At 34.9% G+C, this 18,396-nt stretch overlaps 1 protein-coding gene across 6 annotated transcripts; it reads left to right on the top strand.

The window, feature by feature from the left end:
• Positions 1-6,404: 6,404 nt before the first annotated feature.
• On the top strand, positions 6,405-12,924 carry LOC125212734 (MLO-like protein 11). Of its 6 annotated transcripts, none has more exons than XM_048112974.2 (16): positions 6,405-6,763; positions 6,868-7,056; positions 7,598-7,655; positions 7,807-8,036; positions 8,161-8,277; positions 8,490-8,550; positions 9,538-9,632; positions 9,804-9,878; positions 10,454-10,539; positions 10,953-11,002; positions 11,245-11,285; positions 11,431-11,601; positions 11,748-11,783; positions 12,104-12,171; positions 12,255-12,315; positions 12,413-12,924. In XM_048112974.2, the coding sequence occupies exons 2-16, from the start codon at positions 6,916-6,918 to the stop codon at positions 12,770-12,772; spliced, it is 1,650 nt and encodes a 549-aa protein (XP_047968931.1). In that variant the 5' UTR covers positions 6,405-6,763; positions 6,868-6,915; the 3' UTR covers positions 12,773-12,924. The 6 variants fall into 6 exon arrangements, with proteins under 6 accessions (XP_047968931.1, XP_047968932.1, XP_088923469.1 ...); XM_048112976.2 differs by lacking the exon at positions 6,405-6,763 and adding an exon at positions 7,223-7,315 and having other exon boundaries at positions 6,927-7,056; XM_048112975.2 differs by lacking the exon at positions 6,868-7,056.
• Positions 12,925-18,396: the final 5,472 nt, after the last annotated feature.

Genomic DNA, 18,396 nt, shown 5'->3' with positions numbered 1-18,396 from the left:
TTGTTTTTTCTTTTTACTTCTTTAGTTCTTTTAACTTGTTTCAATTTTTTTTGTTAAAACTAGAAAAAATATGATGTAAAATATTTTTCTAAGTATAATAAAATATTTTTGTTAAAATTATATAAGCATTTTTGTTTTTGAATTCTAGCCGAAGGCATGTTCAATCTTTAATCAACATTAGAAGCTATAATGTAAAATTAATGCTATAATTAAAATATGTAAATTCCTTAACTTTTACAAATGATAGAAAATGACAAAAATAGTAAAATACCCTAAAATAGGTTGTTGTCGTGCTGTTATCGTGTCGGGTCAACCCAAAGCGGTTCGTGTTATTATCGTGTTCGGGTCGTGTCCGGGTTTGAAGGTGGCGGGTTGGGTTCGTGTTTGGGTTTGGGGTTTCCTTAACAGGTTGGGTTCGGGTTTGGCCTTATTGGGTTGGGTCGTTATCGGGTTAACCCGATAACGACCCAATCCGCACGATTTGCCAGCCCTATTCAAAACTATGATTTGACAACTGTATTGACATTTTCAGTTGATGCTATGTATATTTATTGATATCAATTCAGATTATAGTTTGAAGTTTGTACAATATATAAAATTTGCATTTTATCACTGTCCAGAATGGAGTCGTGATCAATTGCTAACTCATCATTTAATTGCTAACTATAACTAATTTAAGACAATAGGATTTTAGAGATTTAATTGTTTTTAAATCGTCATGTATAGTTTTGTTTTTCATTTTTTTTAATTACTAAAAAGATAAAACAACTATCAAATTTAGGGTTTATGAACACACTGTCAATATAATGTACTCCCTATATTCCATAGTAGTGGAGACATTTTGCCATTTTGGTACGTTCCATAGTAGTGGAGTCATTTCCCTTTTTAATGAAAGTCAATACATTTTTTTCACTTACTTTTCCCTCTCTCTTACTTTATTTTCTCTACTTTTTCTTCTCCCCTACTTAATTATCTTTTTGTTTAATACATTACACACCATTTTCTTAATCTCGGTACCGGAAAGAAATGCGTCCATTACAATAAAATAGAGGGAGTTTTAAATATATCAACACGAAGACATGACAATATCAACACAATTTTATATTGACACTGTACAAGCATAATATATACATATTATATAAGTTGTATTGATATAAAATTGTTTTACGAAATATATGAACATTTGTGAAAATTTTAGACTAAAGTCTATTTTTGATCCCTTGCATTTGCCCATATAAACTTTTTGGTCCTTTACATTAAGCTTGTAATCTTTTAGTCCCAAACAATATGTTTTAGTCCAAAATCAACTTTTCTTCGTTAAAACTAACAGTCAAACATATTTGATCAAATTAATAACTTAATTATAATCTAATTAACCTAGTCACTAATCAGTGATATTTTAACTCCCAAAATTAAAATCAAACTGTCTCTCTCCTATCCTTCTTCTTTCTTCTTCCCCAAATTGCTCACTAACTCCCAAAGGTCTCCTTAGACGTCACCAAACCGAACTGGCCCGGAACCGTCACCGGCGGTTCGAACCGTGAACCGGAACCGTGGTGGCGGTTTGGAACCGGATAGGAGTCGGCGATTTAGGCGGGCCGGTTCAGGTTCGCGAAAAATCAAGAACCGTAACCGCCGGTTCGTAACCGACGGTTCGCCGGAAACCGGCGGTTCCAAACCGCCGGTTAGGCGGTTCCGGTAGCTTTTCAGGGTTTAGGGTATAGGCATGCAAGCGTAGGGTGATGAAACAGCCGGTTTCTGTCAGAAACCGTTTACCAAACTTAAATTTTAAATTTAAGTTGGGCTCAAGTCCTTTTCTTTTATTTCTTTTTTTTTTTTCAATTTGTTTCAACTTTAAAATATACAAATACAATTACATAATTGTATTTGTATATACTCTAATCGGTGAAGAAGACTTCTCTATAAAACTAAATCCGGGAGACTTTTGACAATTCTACCATGATTGTTGATGGTTAAAATTAAACTCAACAATTAAGGTTGAATTGCTAAAGGTATCTTCAATTTAGTTATCTAGAAACATCTCCTTCGCCGACTAAGAGTATATATATATACTATCTATTTACATTTATAATTTATTATTTTTTACTTCAACTTTTTTTATTTAAGTCTTTTGATTCTTTTGTAATTTCAATTTTCAACATTTGTATTTGTAATATCGACATTCACATATCGTTCAAATTTGTATGATTGTATGATTGTTTCAATAAAATTCCAATTGTTCCAACTCCAATGTCGACTTCTACTCCATTTGTCAATTGTCATTCTCGTTTTATTTATTTATTCGATAGTACAAGACTACAACTACAACTACAACTCTACAATTAGTACTATACCAGAATAAAATTAAAAAAAATAAAAATAATTTCGGCATTGAACCGGCGGTCCGAACCGAAACCGCCACGGAACCGGCCCGGAACCGTCTGGAAACCGCCGGTTTTGAACCGGCTTGGAACCTTGACTGAACCGGAACCGGAATCGGAACCGCCTGACCCTAGGTGGGCCGGTTCAGGTACCATATTTTTTTGAATCGGAACCGCCGGTTCCAAACCGGGAACCGGCGGTTCATGAACCGTGGCGACGTCTAGGCCTCCTCCTCCTCCTCCACCCCCCCCCCTCGCTCACTAATTCCCTAAGGTTGTACAATCAAACTCAAAAAATCTTATTGCCATAATCGACAGATCCATCCCTTGTCTATTAATTGAATTAAGGTTTAATCCCTCGTCCATTTCCACTCTTCTAAAAAGCATTATCATTTAAACATAATTCATGAATTCCAAACAACCATCTGCCAACTCTTCGCCAATCTTATACTCCCTCCGTCCTCAAAGAGTATGAACAATGGATTCGGCTAGGTGTGCACACGGTTCAAAAACTGTCCGGAACCGGCAGTTCACGATTTAAAAAATTGTTGAACCTAAACTGGCCCGCCAAGGGTTTAGGCAGTTCCGGTTCAAAAAACCGCCGGTTCCCGCGACGGTTCAAAACTGCCGGTTCCGGGCTAGTTTTCCAGTTCACTTTAACTTTTTTTATTTTTTTATTTTTGCTTATGAATTCTATGAAACCATCCCTAATTTTCTCATTTATAGAGACATCCTTGAATGTTTTATGTTTCACTTTCAATGTGAGACAAAATATGTTGAAATATTTTCTTTTATAAATACATGTTTAGATCATTCATTCATCTTTTTCCAATGTGAGATACAAAACTTTCTTTTGTCTTCTACTTTGCTTTATTTTTTTATAATATATATAAACAAAATTATTATTTGAATATATTCTTGATAGATAAAAATAAATATAAATAATTATTGAGAAATATTATTTGTATATAGAAAAATATTTATTTGTATAATAGTTATCGTCAGGTTTATACAATTTGTATAATAATTATTTTTTTAATGTGTATAATAGTATTTATTAGTTAACATATACAATAAATTTATAAACATAAGCAAATCGATAATGATAAAAAGCTAATAAATAATAGTTTATGTAATAATATTTGTTGTTAAATTATAATAGTAGAAGACAAAGAATGATGAGACATCTATCCTAGGTTTGTGCATGCCTAGGTTCGGCATAGGTTTTAAGTAATAAGAGTAAAGGCCAAAATTGGTCCTGAACATATGCTTGTTTTATGATTTTGGTCCTAGACTTTATCTTTTGAATTTTTCGGTCCTGTACATTTCAAATCAGATCACAATTGGTCCTCCGTTAATAATTCCGCTAATATTTAACGGTCGACGATTTTAATCACAATTTTGACCAATTAAAGCTGTTAATTATGATTACTTACACCCTAATTATATCCTTAATTATTTTAACAAATTTACATTTAAAATATACAACAAATATTAGTAAAAAACAAAAAATGAAATATACAGCCCAATTTAATTAATCAATCATCTCCTAATTAATCCTGGTAATGCTCACCAACATTGATCCCTCCGCCGCGCCGAAGCCCCCTTTCTTCTACTGCCACACCGCCGCCACCACCAAACGCAAGCGCCGCCCCGCTGGAACCCTTGATTGCAGATCTCGCACACGTACCGATCTGGGTTCCTCTTTCCTAATCACTACGAAATTGGAGACTTCCTCTTTCCTAACCAATTTCTGCTTAATTGAATCGCTAGCCAATTTAATTTTGAATTTGATGATGATTATTTGTGCAGGTTAAGATTGTGGTGCGTGTGTCGATGAACGACGAGAAATCCCGCTCAAAAGCCCTAAAAATCTGCGTGGGGATATGGAGAGTGGAATCGGTGGCGTTTGTCGGGGGCGGAGAAGGATCAAGTGGTGGTGGTGGGAGAGAGCATTGACGCGGTTGAGCTCACGTGACAGCTGAGGAAGAGCGTGGGCCACGCGGAGCTCGTGAGCGTCGGCGAGGATAAGAAAGAAGATACTAAGCCCGCGGCGGCGACGTCGGCGAATGCGACGCCTGTTTTCTGGTCGGAACCCTTGGTTGCAGATCTCGCACACGTACCGATCCGGGTTCCGGCGGGGCGGCGCTTGCGTTTGGTGGCGGCGGCTGTGTGGCAGTAGGAGAAAGGGGGCTCCGGTGCGGCGGAGGGATCAATGTTGGTGAGCATTACCAGGATTAATTAGGAGATGATTGATTAATTAAATTGGGCTGTATATTTCATTTTTTGTTTTTTTTACTAATATTTGTTGTATATTTTAAATGTAAATTTATTAAAATAATTAAGAATATAATTAGGGTGTAAATAATCATAATTAACAGCTTTAATTGGTCAAAATTGTGATTAAAATCGTTGACCGTTAAATATTAGCGGAATTGTTAACAGAGGACCAATTGTGATCTGATTTGAAATGTACAGGATCGAAAAATTCAAAAGATAAAGTCTATGACCAAAATCATAAAACAAGCATATGTTCAGGACCAATTTTGGCCTTTACTCTAGTAATAAATAAGGGAAAAAATAAGAGAGTATGCATTGAAAATTTTCAAATAATGTATACTCCCCCCGTCCCAAAGAGTATGAATTTTTGGTTCGGCACGAGTTTTAATGCATTATTGGTAAAGTGAGAGAGGGATAGATAGAAAAAGTGTTTTTAAGTATTGTTAGTGGAGAATGGGTTCCGCCTCATTAGAGAGAAGAGAGTTTCCAAAATTGGAATATGCATACTCTTTGTGGATGGACGAAAAAGGAAATAGTGCATACTCTTCAGGGACGGAGGGACGGAGGGAGTATATGTGTTGATTGAGTAAAAGTCAATTTTGGTTCCAAACATATGACCAAAAATACGAATTTGGTCCAAAACATTCAATTTTTGAAAAATAAGTTCATAACAAATGAAAATATCGTCGAAGTAGTCATTTTATTGATGGTTCTGTCATAAAACTAACGGTCAACGTTAATTACACAGTGACATGACCGTTAGTTTTTGACGGAACCTTAAAAAAATGACAACTCTGATAAGGATTTCATTTGTTATGGACTTGTTTTTCAAAAAATAATTTAGACTAAATTCGTATTTTAATCCTATGTTTAGGATCAAAATTAAACTTTAGTCGTGTTAATTTTAATTTTACAAATTTTAAAATTAGTTGTTAATTGTCACGATCCATCGTTATCTATTAAATTACTCAACAAATCAAGGTTTATTAAACGCTGTATCACATGTCATATATTTTAATAAAACTATTATTTATTAATTTTCAAGTTTAAGCTTATATCCTAAAATTCTCATTGTGAAGTATTTTACATTTTATAAATATAACTAAATTTTATTATTGTGTATTGAATTGATTATATGTTAATTTTTTTGTTACCATTTCAATTAGATCAAAATCCAAACGTTTAGAATACAATGGAAATATTTTAATCTGATAAAAGTTCCAGTTCAAATTAAGCTATTCCCTCCGTCCCGGCTAAGATGACACATTGCTTAGCTGGCACGTGATTTTAGGAGTTATTGGTTAAAGTGTTTAATTGGAGAGAGAGAAGGTGGGTGTAGGTATTAAAGTAGAGAGATGAAGATAGATGGATATTTTAATAGGAGTGAAAAAAAGTGGTTGAGTGTGTTAATTGGAGAGAGAAAGTTACCAAAAAAGGGAAATGTATCATCTTAGTTGGGACAAACTAAAAAGGAAAATGTGTCATCTTAAGCGGGACGGAGGGAGTACTAATCAAGTTTTCCTAAGAGCATCCACAATAGCTCAAGGACTAAAACCAAACACCTCGTGTCATATCATCATGACTAGAAATTGCATGCCACATCACTAGGACACCCAACTGCACAATAGTGGACAAGAAACTAGAATAGCACTAGGACTAGCCACAATTAATCTGATTCCTAAGTACTATAAATATAGGGTTAATCCAATATTGGTTGGCATATCATATTTATTGCATGTATTCGTGCACACTCTGCTTCAACTGGATTCAAGATTCAACAGAGAGGAGTGAGCTCACCAAAGCAACAATTTTTGAAACCTTAAATACAGCTATCAGCCTTCATTCACTCTGATTTAACACTTCCCTCTCACAAAATTATCACATTTTTTTTGTTTTGGGATTGAAAACAACAACTTTCTTGTCTCATCTCATCTTTGTTCGACAAATTGTTCTCCTTTCCCCGGGATCAATTTCTGCTTTTCCATCTCAAAACTCCATCTTTTCTTGGTGACTAAAAATGAAATCTTGTTTTGTTTTTCCGACCCCTCTTTTTTATTCATAGAATCTAAGACCGAAAACAATGGCTGCTTTTTAAGAGTAGTGTGAGTTCTTTTTTTTATGTTTTTTGTATAATTTAGTTGTGAAACAAAGTGGATTTTATTTTATACCTGTGTTTTTGATGCAATGTGTTGTGGTCTAATTGAAGCATTGAGTTTTTGGGGGAGCTGTGGATTTTGAGTTTGAATTTACGAGAATGTCTGAATCCGAAGCTTCAGAAAATGATATGAATCTGAGGTCTTTGGCTCTGACTCCAACATGGTCCGTGGCTTCTGTTTTGACCATGTTTGTTTTTGTTTCACTGCTTGTGGAGCGATCAATTCACCAGTTGGGACTTGTGAGTTGCATTCCGTTTAATGTTGAAGATCTTGCCTGTTTCTTGTTATACTTGTGTTATGCCATGTTTCTTGTTTTTTTTTTTTTTTTTTTGATAAATGCAGTATCTCTGTTTGATTTAAGGTTACTCTGTTTCGATTTCTGTAATGGATGGTTTGGATTGTCAGGCTGTTTGGCTTTGTTGATGGAGACAATGGAGTATATGTTTGCTATTTCTTCTGAGTTTTGACTCATGAAATCGTCTACACATTGTGGAAATAGTGGGTTTATTTTATCTAGTAATTCAATATTACTTGATTTAAGTAAGTCAGTGGACATTAGTAGGAATGGCGACGAATTATTCGTGTGTATAGCTCCTTACATAGCTGCCCCCAGTTGTCCCTTAGTTTTGTTGTCATTACGATATTCTTTGTGTTTCAGTAGTACTAGTAGTTATGCTTATTAAAAGGTACAGAAAAGTAGGAATGTATATATCTCCAACTTTGTTAGCAATTGAATGTCGTACATCTATGAGCTTACGCATTCTTATAATTATTTTTTAGTGGCTGAAGAAAACTGACCGGAAACCTTTGCTTGCTGCTGTTGAGAAAATGAAGGAAGGTAATGCGATGATTCATGCAATTCTGTATTGAGAGTCTTGTAGAATGGGAGCCGTTTGGTCTATGGAAAGCTTTTCTTTTGTTGGTTCCATATTGTTGCAACATTGGTTCTTTTCCACTCCTTGCCTCACGTAGTGACACTGCTGCTACAGAGTTGATGCTTCTCGGGTTCATATCCCTTCTCCTCACTGCAAGTTCAAGCATTATATCAAACATTTGCATACCTTCGAAGTTCTATGACAGTGCGTTTGCCCCATGCACAAAGAAAGAAGTTGAAGAGGAAACAGAAAATTTACAGGAGCGTGGACTTCTGATGACCTTCTTTGGTCATCGCTCACACAGGAGAGTATTGATGGATCTAAATCAGAATACTTGCTCAGAGGCATGTTATTGTAATAAAATCATGAGTCAAAATACACACTTATGTTTCTTTCCCATAGTTGGCATATGGTTTAATCTTTTTATATCTCTATACAAACTTACAGAGTTTATGACCTCCCGTGCAGAACAGCGAACCGTTTGTGTCATATGAAGGACTCGAGCAGCTCCATAGGTTCATTTTTGTTATGGCGATTACACACATATCATACAGCTGCCTAACAATGTTGTTGGCAATTGTAAAGGTAGTACTTTGATGGTTCACTGTATTTACTACTGAAATACCTATGCTATTTTCACATATGGCATTTCTAAAAATATTTTTCGAATTTATTTCAATTCTTTTATCAAGTTAAGAGATTCCACTATGTATTTTCTATTATTTCAAAAGTTTATGAATATGACCTTGTTTGCCCCTTTAAGAGTTCTAATATTTGTTGCGCAACATTTCTGCTAGATTCACAGTTGGAGAGCATGGGAGGATGAGGCTCACTTGGACAGGCATAACTCTTTAAGTGGTAAATACAAAGCAATTTGTTTATACCGCAATTTGACCTTGTAACTTATTTACTGTGACATCTGTTTTTCTCAATATGAATTCTTGAAATTATGCTTCTTTTGAATTTGAGTATCAGACATGGATTTTAAAGGAACTGAAAATAGTCCCTTAATAAACTGCCAATGAAGGCTATAGACTAAAATGCTAACTTTATTTGAGGAGAGAGTTATACCAATGAAATATTTCACCCCATTCTGCTATCCTGTGCTTAAAATCTCAAGATTTGCTGAATTAACTTGTCACCGTTTTGATTTGGCTCACACCTCAAGTAGGTAGCATATAGTCTGTGGTTAAAATGGATTCATGCTCTGGCTACTGGCTAGAAATGAATTTCTGTTGATAATTTCATATAAAAGCTTAAACTTTAGAGAGGAAAATCATTCAACGATAACTAGTAACTTCAATAAGAATTCTGATGTTCCTTGGAATCTTTTTTATATATTGGTAGCCAGTGAGTTTTGAGCAGATACCGTTTTATGGCCCGGGTATTATAGCATGTTGCATGATTACCCCATCAAAAAACTTAGTGGAAAATCATGTAATATTTAATAACTATAACATTTTCCCTTCACATAATGATATCAGAATTTCTATATAACTTGAGCTCTTTGCCTCTAAATGCCTGTAAGTAATTTTCATATATTTTATACTCCCTCCGTCTCACCTCAAGTGAACGTGAGTTAAGAAAATGATATTTATTGAGTTAAGAGGAGAAAGAATAAAGTAGAGAAGATGTAGGAGAGAGTAAAAGTGTTGCTTTTTGCTAAAAAGGAAATTGATCACTTGGGACGACAAAAAATGGAATATCAATCGACGGAGGGAGTAAACTTTAATACTGGAACTCGAACTGGAATTGAACAAAATGTATAATTCAACTAAGACTAATGCTCTGGGAATCACCGAGTCAGTAGCTTTAATATTTCCCTTTGCATTTTCATCTGTGCAGAAAAAACCAGAGCAATGACACTGCAGAGGCAATCAACTTTTGTGAGACTCCATACATCAACTCCTATGCAGAGGAACAACTTTTTCGTTTGGGTGGTAGGTTCACTGAGATCTTGCATGAAGAACTTTTCTTCATTTCACTCGCTAAATTCTTATTGTCCATTCATTTACAAATATTTGTTTGCAATAGTTGATGTTTTAAGATAATGCTCTATGAGAGGCTAGACACAATATTCATCTGATTAGATAGTATTGATGCATCTCCAGACTTGCTTCTTCCGCCAGTTTGGGAGTTCAGTTGCTCGTGCAGATTACCTTACCCTTCGACAAGGATTCATCATGGTACGTGAACATTAACTTCATGTCATTATTCTCTAAAGTGAGAAAACATGCACTGTATGATTCATGTTCAAAGCGTTGTTCTCCATTAAAAAATTCCGTCACTTCAATATTTGTTTCCAAATACAACGGCAAGTCAGGACAATTTATTGCAAAATGATGTTGGGTTTTTAGGCTGCAGAAATTTCTGTCCTAACAGTTACTTGAATCCAGTGTATACACATAGGATGACTTATCTCACAAGCCTATAATTTAGAAATGCCTATCTGCATGGATACTATTGACACTCATGAAAGCAATTATTATAGATGTCACATACTTGATCTCTTTGGTATCTCTTTTATATGCCATTTTCTTCGAAAGATGACGTCTTTTATAAACACTTTATCAACTTTCCGTACAAAAATGCACCTAACAAATGCTGCTATCGATAGATAATTATTTTATCTCCCTGTTTTCCCGTACATGGATTTATTTGCCTTATGCCACTTTACTTTCCGTTGGATTTGCATCAATTTAAGTATTGACTTGGACATATTAAGCTTACTGTTTACTTTTCTATTTCTCTTTTATGGCAGAACCACAACCTCACATCGACATATGATTTCCACAGCTATATGATTCGTTCTATGGAAGAAGAGTTTCAAAGGATAGTTGGTGTCAGGTATGGAAAATGCTGACTATTGTCCTATTATTAAATGGTCAATAATTCTAACAATCTTCATTACTCAAACATTATACTCATGCTTCTTAAACTAAGGCAAAAGTTCTCTGCTAGATTGGCAGAATTCCAAGCTCCTATCATTTTCACTGACAGCGGAGCTAGAATAACTGAACTTAATGTTGATAAACTGTTAGTAGTACTTTTTACAACTTATCATGTGCCATTAAATGAAGGATTATAGTTCATTGTACGGGCACTTTCTCTCTATTAGTGTAATCTAATCCCGGAATTTTATTTCTAGTATGAGCTGGGCTGAGCTGTGTATGAATCTAATTAGTTCAAATTCATTAAATATATGCGTTGCTCTATGATCATCATAAAAGCTTTCTGACACACTCTTGTGGATTTTACAGCGCTCCACTCTGGGGATTCGTTGTAGCTTTTATGCTGTTCAATGTAAAAGGTTGGTTAGTTAAAAGCTCTCTCTCTCGGGTCATTTTCTGGTGAAACTACATTATCACTAGAGAAGATTGTCCATATTTTTTCAATAAAACTCATTTACATGTGCAACATTGCAATCATATCCTGGTCCACTTCGCTTTCAGATACTCCTACCACCACTTTAGCTGTAATGTTTATGTTATGTGCCTTTCACTTGATTTCTTGTCCACGTATTTGATCTTCTTTCCTCAACTTTTATTGCAGGATCCCATCTTTACTTCTGGATTGCACTTATTCCTGGCACCGTAAGTTACTAAACAGAAGCATATTTTATTATTGGATATATATTTGAGATTATGTGTCTTAGCTTGCTCAATAAGTTGCATACAGAAATGGGACAAAAAAGTAGGAGATTTCTTTATTTAAATAGCAGATTGTGTTGAATTGCAGCTTGTTCTACTTGTTGGCACAAAGCTGCAACATATCATAGCAACCTTGGCACTAGAGAGTGCGGGAATAACTGGGAGTTTTAACCGACCTAAGTTTAGACCCCGAGATGAACTGTTTTGGTTCAAGAAGCCAGAGCTGTTGCTGACCTTGATTCATTTAGTCCTGTTCCAGGTTTGCTACTTCTATTGGATATTCACTTATGAGTTGTGCATGTCTGTAATGTCTGCGTGTTTCCTTCAATCACCTAGTGGTGTATGTTATGCTCCCGTTAAAAAATAAATGTAACACTAATGATTTCTACATTAACGCTATTGCAGAATTCATTTGAGCTCGCTTCATTCTTCTGGTTTTGGGTAATGTCCTCCATTCTTGCTTTGGTTAATTTTCTTTGGTAGTCAAGAATATGATGTGAAAAGATCACGACATTTTAATGAGCTTTGATATAAGTTCTCAAAGTTGGCATGCTCCGGAATTAATATTTTCGAGAAAGATATGTCTAGCATCAGGAGTCCAAATTCATCATTCATTAAACTATGGCTTTCCCACAAATGTCACAATTCTTTTACAATGGATAATTCGGACTGACGTGAAAGGTTGTGATATGCTTGAAGTTTTTGTTAATTACAACATCGTAAATGAGAAAGTTGTGACGAATCTTTGTCTTACATTGCAGTGGCAGTTTGGCTACAAGTCTTGCTTCATAAGGAACCACTTACTAGTGTATTTACGAATATTTGTTGGGTACGCCTTAGGGTCACATGCTGACTTCAACTTTTGCCAACCCCCGAAGAAAAACTAAGATTAAGATTCTAGTGTTCCTCCAGGTTTGCAGGGCAATTTTTGTGCAGCTACAGCACCCTACCTCTCTATGCATTGGTTACACAGGTGATAGATACGAAGCTTAAATCCTCAATAGCACGAACATGTGTATGTCTATGTTAAATTGCCCTCTTTTAATGTTTTGTTTATTTTCGTTGTTTAGATGGGAACGAACTACAAGGCAGCTCTGATCCCACGCAACATACGAGACACAATCCACGGATGGGGAAAGGCAGCTCGGAGGAGGAGAAAAATGGGCGCTTTCACAGACGATTCAACCATCCACACAGATACTAGCACGGTCATGTCAGTCGAGGAAGATGACCATCAGTTAATAGATAGTCCCCGATTCGCCCCTCAGTCAGCTACAGAAATCGAGCTGCAACAAACCACGGTTGCCATCAGCGATGATCAATCCCCACCATCTGCTAACGAGGGTTCAACTCTGGTTGGTACACCTCTCCTCCACTCTGCTTCTGTTTCTTCCCCGGTGGCACCGAGATCTTCCTCCATGCCGCGGTAGTAATTATAGTTTGCTGTTAATACTTCTACAGGCAGTAGTTGTAACATACACACTTTGGTAGATGAAAACAGATGTGAACATTGAGAACGTTGTTGTATCAGAATCTACAAATCCTATAGAGTGAGAGTGAATGAATACTAGTTTAGCTTAAATGCCTCATATCATTTTCCACCTCCAAAGAATTTTTGTTCTGTGTTTTCAAGTTTATGTTTAAGTTATAAATTCATTGTCAAACAACTCTCTAGCTTCGTTTTAATCCCAAGTAGTTTTAATATAATCGTAGTTCTTGTTATTTCTACTCGTTCGTGTTATTTAGCTTATAACTTTGTAGTTTGCATGTTTGCTGAATCTCCCCATATACAAATAAGCCCAAGATTTGTTTTTTTTAAGAAACAACAAAAGATTACATTAAATATAAAACCAATATAACTGATAGAGGTTTCAACCAAATAAAAAGTTCAAACAAACATAGAATTAGTGGAGGATAATGGAAGAAAGATGTTGATTAAAATGATCAAATGCCTTCACCAAACTGATGATGACAACATTTGACAATTTTCATTTAAACAACCATTTTACATCGGGTTCCATCCCTAGTTACACATAAGGATGTCAATCGGGTCAGTTTAATGGATTTTGGGTCAAATCTACTTGAATTGCTGATTTATCGTTATGCGGTCTAATCAAGTTGAAATTTTATCAATTTGAAAACTTAAACCTTAAACATTCAGGTTTAGGGCAAGCCCAAAATCCTAATCGGATTGCTAATGATAAAATTAGCATATGATCAATTCATTGCACAATGATGAATACTAGTTGTATTTATAGAATGTAAAACATTTAATTATCAGATTTTTGGGATATATGTTTAAACTCGAACATGAATATATATTATTAGTGTAAAATTAAATGATACCCCCGTTGTCCAAAGTTGGTGACACTCTAAGGAATGACATAGGGCTCTAGGAGATATTATTTAGTGTGTTGAGTGTAAAAGAAAATATAATCCATGTTTTCCAATGTAACAAAATTATTTCTTTTCATAAATGGATTAAACCGATAAAGGGTTTTACATATACAGAACATTCGAAACATGCTTTTCAGTATACTAACTCTGACAATACGTTTCACCCCCTTTAATTTTGATTGGAATTTCTATGGCTAGTTTTTTAACAATTATAGTTTAAACTTAAATACAAATTAAAATACCAAAGATAAAATATCTACTCCCTTCGTCCTATGGACTGTTTCTTACTACTTCGTTCTTGAAAAGTATGAACTCTTTAGTTTCAGAATAGTTAAGCAACACATCACTTTTATTTACTCTTCTGTTCCATAAGGATTAGTTTGGTTTGCCCTTTATGATTTCTCAAGAAAAGTGATGGCTCTTGTTAGTGATTCCCTTTTCATAGCAGGAGAGAAATATTTCTATTGTTTGGATTGACTTCTATGATTTCTATAGTTTAAATTCGGATGTTTGGTTTGGATTTTAGGCAGTTAAGAATAGCTTCTAATACCATAAATATCCTCATATATTTTTCTTATTTCCAATATTATCCTCATCTAACCCTAGACATAAATTTATTGAGGAGCCGCCAAAATTCACAGCCTCCTTGCGACCTCTTCATCAAGATTTCGCCTCTTCGCAGGCTTGAGTATCGATTTTACTTCCATTGGCTGGAGAACCCGAGAACTTCGATTTGCTGGTTAACCTCTCTTCATGGTAAGTCCGTTCTTGGCCAAAGGAGTGAACTAGAACAAGCTTCTAAAAAAGATTAAGCACGCAAGCATCATAATTTAAGAAAACTGAAACAAATACAGACTATGCACGAAGGTATCATAATTAAAATCTGCTGACCAGAGCCTCTCACTTGACTAATTCAAATCTGGAACAATATCAGATTTTGCATAGAAGCACAACTTCAATTAGGTAGTTCACATATATAATTTAGAAATTCAAGAAAAGAGCTATTGAATTGCAGTAATTGCTAGGGGCATGCATATATGATACTACCTTCGTCCCTCAAAATTCGCTACACTTTGACCCGACACGGGTTTTAAGAAATGTAATGGAAAGTGAGTTGAAAAAGTTGGTGGGATGAGGGTCCTACTTTTAAAGTATTAGTTTTATAATAAAATGTGAGTAGGAATGAGTTAGTGGAATATGAGGTCCACTACCAAAAATGGTAAAAGTGAAGTGTATCAAATTTTTAGGGACGGACCGAAATGGTAATATGTATCAAATTTTCAGGGACATAGGTAGTAACTTGTTTACAGGAGAATACATTGGGTTGAAATTTCTAACCCCCAAACACTCAAATCCCACGCTACGGCTTCTTCAAAATTTTTGTCATTTTTATGTGAAATTTATGTGATTGAAGAAGATGGGGACATATTGGTCATTTCAGATTTCCAAATAAGTTAACACTCCGAGCCTGAAAATCTATCTTTCAAAATTTGGGAGATACCTTAACTAATGAAATGGGCACTAATGAGGCGGGCCAGAGACATTTTTGCAGGCCCTCTTGAAAGGGTATTTGACAAACCAAATATGAGAAAAGATTTGTTTTTGAGCATTTAATACTCCTATTTGCCAAACCAAACACCTCTTAATAGATATCACACTATACTTTTTAGTTTGTCTCATAAAAAATTTCACATTTCTTTTTTTGGAAAAAGTTCCTTTCACATTAATATAAATATATTATTTTTTCTCTCCACCACACACAAAACAATATCTCATAAAATCCTATGTCATTCCCCAAGTATGCCATCTATTATGGGATGAAAGGAGTACAACTTTTGTTTAAATTTTTTCGAGTTAAAATTTTCATCTATAATTCTAAATATTCAGGTTTCGATCTAGACCATTAGGCTAATTAGATTAAAAGCTAATGATGAAATTTAAACTATTTCATTTATTATTCTTAATAATCTTATACTCCATAATTAAAGGATCCTCCCTCCGTCCGTAGTAGGAGTCCCATTTCTTTTAGGCACGAATTTTAGAAAATATTAAGAAAAGTTGGTGGAAAAAAGTTAGTGAAATATGAGTTCAGTTAAATATATTAGTTTTATATGAAATGTGAGTGAAATGAGTTAGTAGAATGTGAAGCCTATATATCATTTTTAGTAAAATAAAACGGGATTCCTATTCACAAATATACTGAAATAGGAAAACGAGACTTCTATTCGAAGAAAGAGAAAATATAATCTACGACATCTTAAACGAATGCATAATCTCTTCAATGAATAATATACTCCATAAAAATTGCTCATATTTATTTACTATAGATTATTTAAATGAAAGAATTTTAGAATATATGCTTGCAACAAAGTATGATTAAATAACACTAATGTCAAATTTTAAAAATTAGAAACTAGATAAGAATCATTTAACATATTTTTAGATTACAAAATACTCCCTTCTTCTGCTGGGGTTTGGAGTCCCTTGCACAGTGGAAGACTTGTACAAAACAAATAAATCAGACACGGATCTATTTGACCGATTATGCGATTAATCAATTCACATGTTAAACAGATAAATACATGCTAGAACGCAAATAATTCATGCTCAAAGAATATAAATCCTAAACATGATTTCTACGGTTTAGGATTACCGATTTTGATTCTCCAAAGAATCGACGATTGCTTGCGCCTTCTCCACGATGATCTTCAATACTAGACCACGGATCTTCTGACTGGTTCCCAAACTGTATCTCGATATCAGGGTGGACTGATCTTATCAAAATACTAGGACTCGAATATAGAAGACAGAAAATTCCTCACGGAGGAGGAGCTGAAAAACTTATGGAGGAGAAAATTAAAGAAAAATTCGTCCTCCTTCAATAGGTGAATGAACGAAAATTTCATGTAGGAGAAAAGTAATTTCTATCTCATTTATTCTCCTATTTATATTAAATTCATATTGGGCCCAGTCAGGGATCTATGGAGGGTTTTGGATACGGGCTCCTCCAATTAGCTTTTTACTAATTAATTTGAACCCCAATTTAATATAAGCTTTTAATTGGAATATTACGAGCAGCCACTACTGAAGTAATATTGCACTCCCCATCCAAATCTGAAATTACAAGTAACCTGGGTTTCCATTATTTATATTATTTATTTTCCGCGTTTAAGATATAAATGTCCATTAATTAATTAGTGTCTGCTATGGATTTAATTAATTAACATCTTATTAATTCCAAGAGTGGATTTAGCAAGAAACACTTATTTATTATTCATAGAGTAATAAAACTCCAACTGGCCAGTTTTGCGAATAATAAAACCTTGTTCAAGCTCCTCTTGAGGACATTATTAAACGAGACTCACCTCGCGCACGATTCAACATAATAGCAATCCTAGTACCGCTAGATATTAATCACCACTACCCAATATATCAGGATTATTGGGTTGCGAAAAACTCGCACCATTTGATAAGTCAAAGTAGTGCATAATCAATACCGTATGCTCAATGCTAACGTATGTAGATTATTTATTTATCAAGACCTAGTCTTTCAGTAGATAGCATAAAGACACGTCTTGCTGTTAGATCCATTCAATGCTATACCACACCAATGTCATCTTATTTCAGTAAGGCTTAGAAATAATCGGACTGACATTGCAACCTTTCACAATAGGTAGTCGCCTATCTGGGTTGTGAAATTCTTCCTTTTCTTTTGCAAAGCATTGCATAGAACCGACCGTGTTACCTTAAAGTGGACGTCGCCCACAACCAGTCTACTAAGCAAAAGACTTAGACTTTGTTTGCTTCTTATACATTTAAATGTTTATAAAACATCTTATAAATGCATAAGCAAACACAATGTAATAATATACTGGTTCTATTCGTGCGAAACTGCTCGAATAATACTGAATCGGGTTAAAAGTGGATTATAGAGTTTTACGTATACAGGCAAGATTCTATTCGAGCGAAACTTGCTCGAAACATGCTTTTCAGTATACCAAACCTAGCAATCTCCCGCTTATACTCAAAACATGCTTTCGAGTATACTCACTGCCAAAAACTCTCCCACTTATACACAAAGCAGGTATTGGTACTATATATCGAACCACCATTCATTTCGCATCATGTTTGAACAAGTTGCCACAAATGCATTTTATGTAAAAAATCTGGTTGGTTGTTCTCTGATCATATCTTTCCCACCATAATGTCTTTGCTGCGTACTTGATCTTTAATTAATTCATCTCTCTATTTGATTGCTCAGCTTTATTAGCTCGTGTGTCCCTTGAGCTAGCCTTCACTAGAGTAATCACAACCAAATGTAATACTCATAGGCATACTCAAACTTACGATTAAAGCTATTAGGAAGATACTCCTAAGGTAAGCATATATTCAGAGGATGACTTACTCGATCACTGATTAGTCATAAAACTAAGTCAGTGTAACCCCAAGGACATTACATGAATGACTGGTAAACTAAAATATAACAATTAATCTTTCTCAAGCACTATGGTATACTCTTTAATAGGCCTGTCAAAATGGATAGTGGGTATTGGATACCCAATATCCAAAACCGAAAAAGTCAGGTAATTGGATACCCGAAACCCGATTTTTTGGGTTTCGGATCGGGATCGGGTATTGAGAATTTTGGATTTTCGGG

The sequence above is a fragment of the Salvia hispanica genome, chromosome 3 (assembly GCF_029641045.1).
Source record: "Salvia hispanica isolate PSC_SH4W2 chromosome 3, Shi_PSC_v1, whole genome shotgun sequence".
Classification (NCBI taxonomy): Eukaryota; Viridiplantae; Streptophyta; class Magnoliopsida; order Lamiales; family Lamiaceae; genus Salvia; species Salvia hispanica.
This window is presented reverse-complemented; position numbering and strand designations above follow the sequence as displayed.

Coding starts and splice junctions, on each gene's coding strand:
- LOC125212734 (XM_048112974.2), top strand. CDS start 6,916: ATGTCTGAATCCGAAGCTTCAGAAAATGATATGAATCTGAGGTCTTTG. Junction 7,057..7,597: donor CAATTCACCAGTTGGGACTT/GTGAGTTGCATT, acceptor ATTATTTTTTAG/TGGCTGAAGAAAACTGACCG. Junction 7,656..7,806: donor TGTTGAGAAAATGAAGGAAG/GTAATGCGATGA, acceptor CTGCTGCTACAG/AGTTGATGCTTCTCGGGTTC.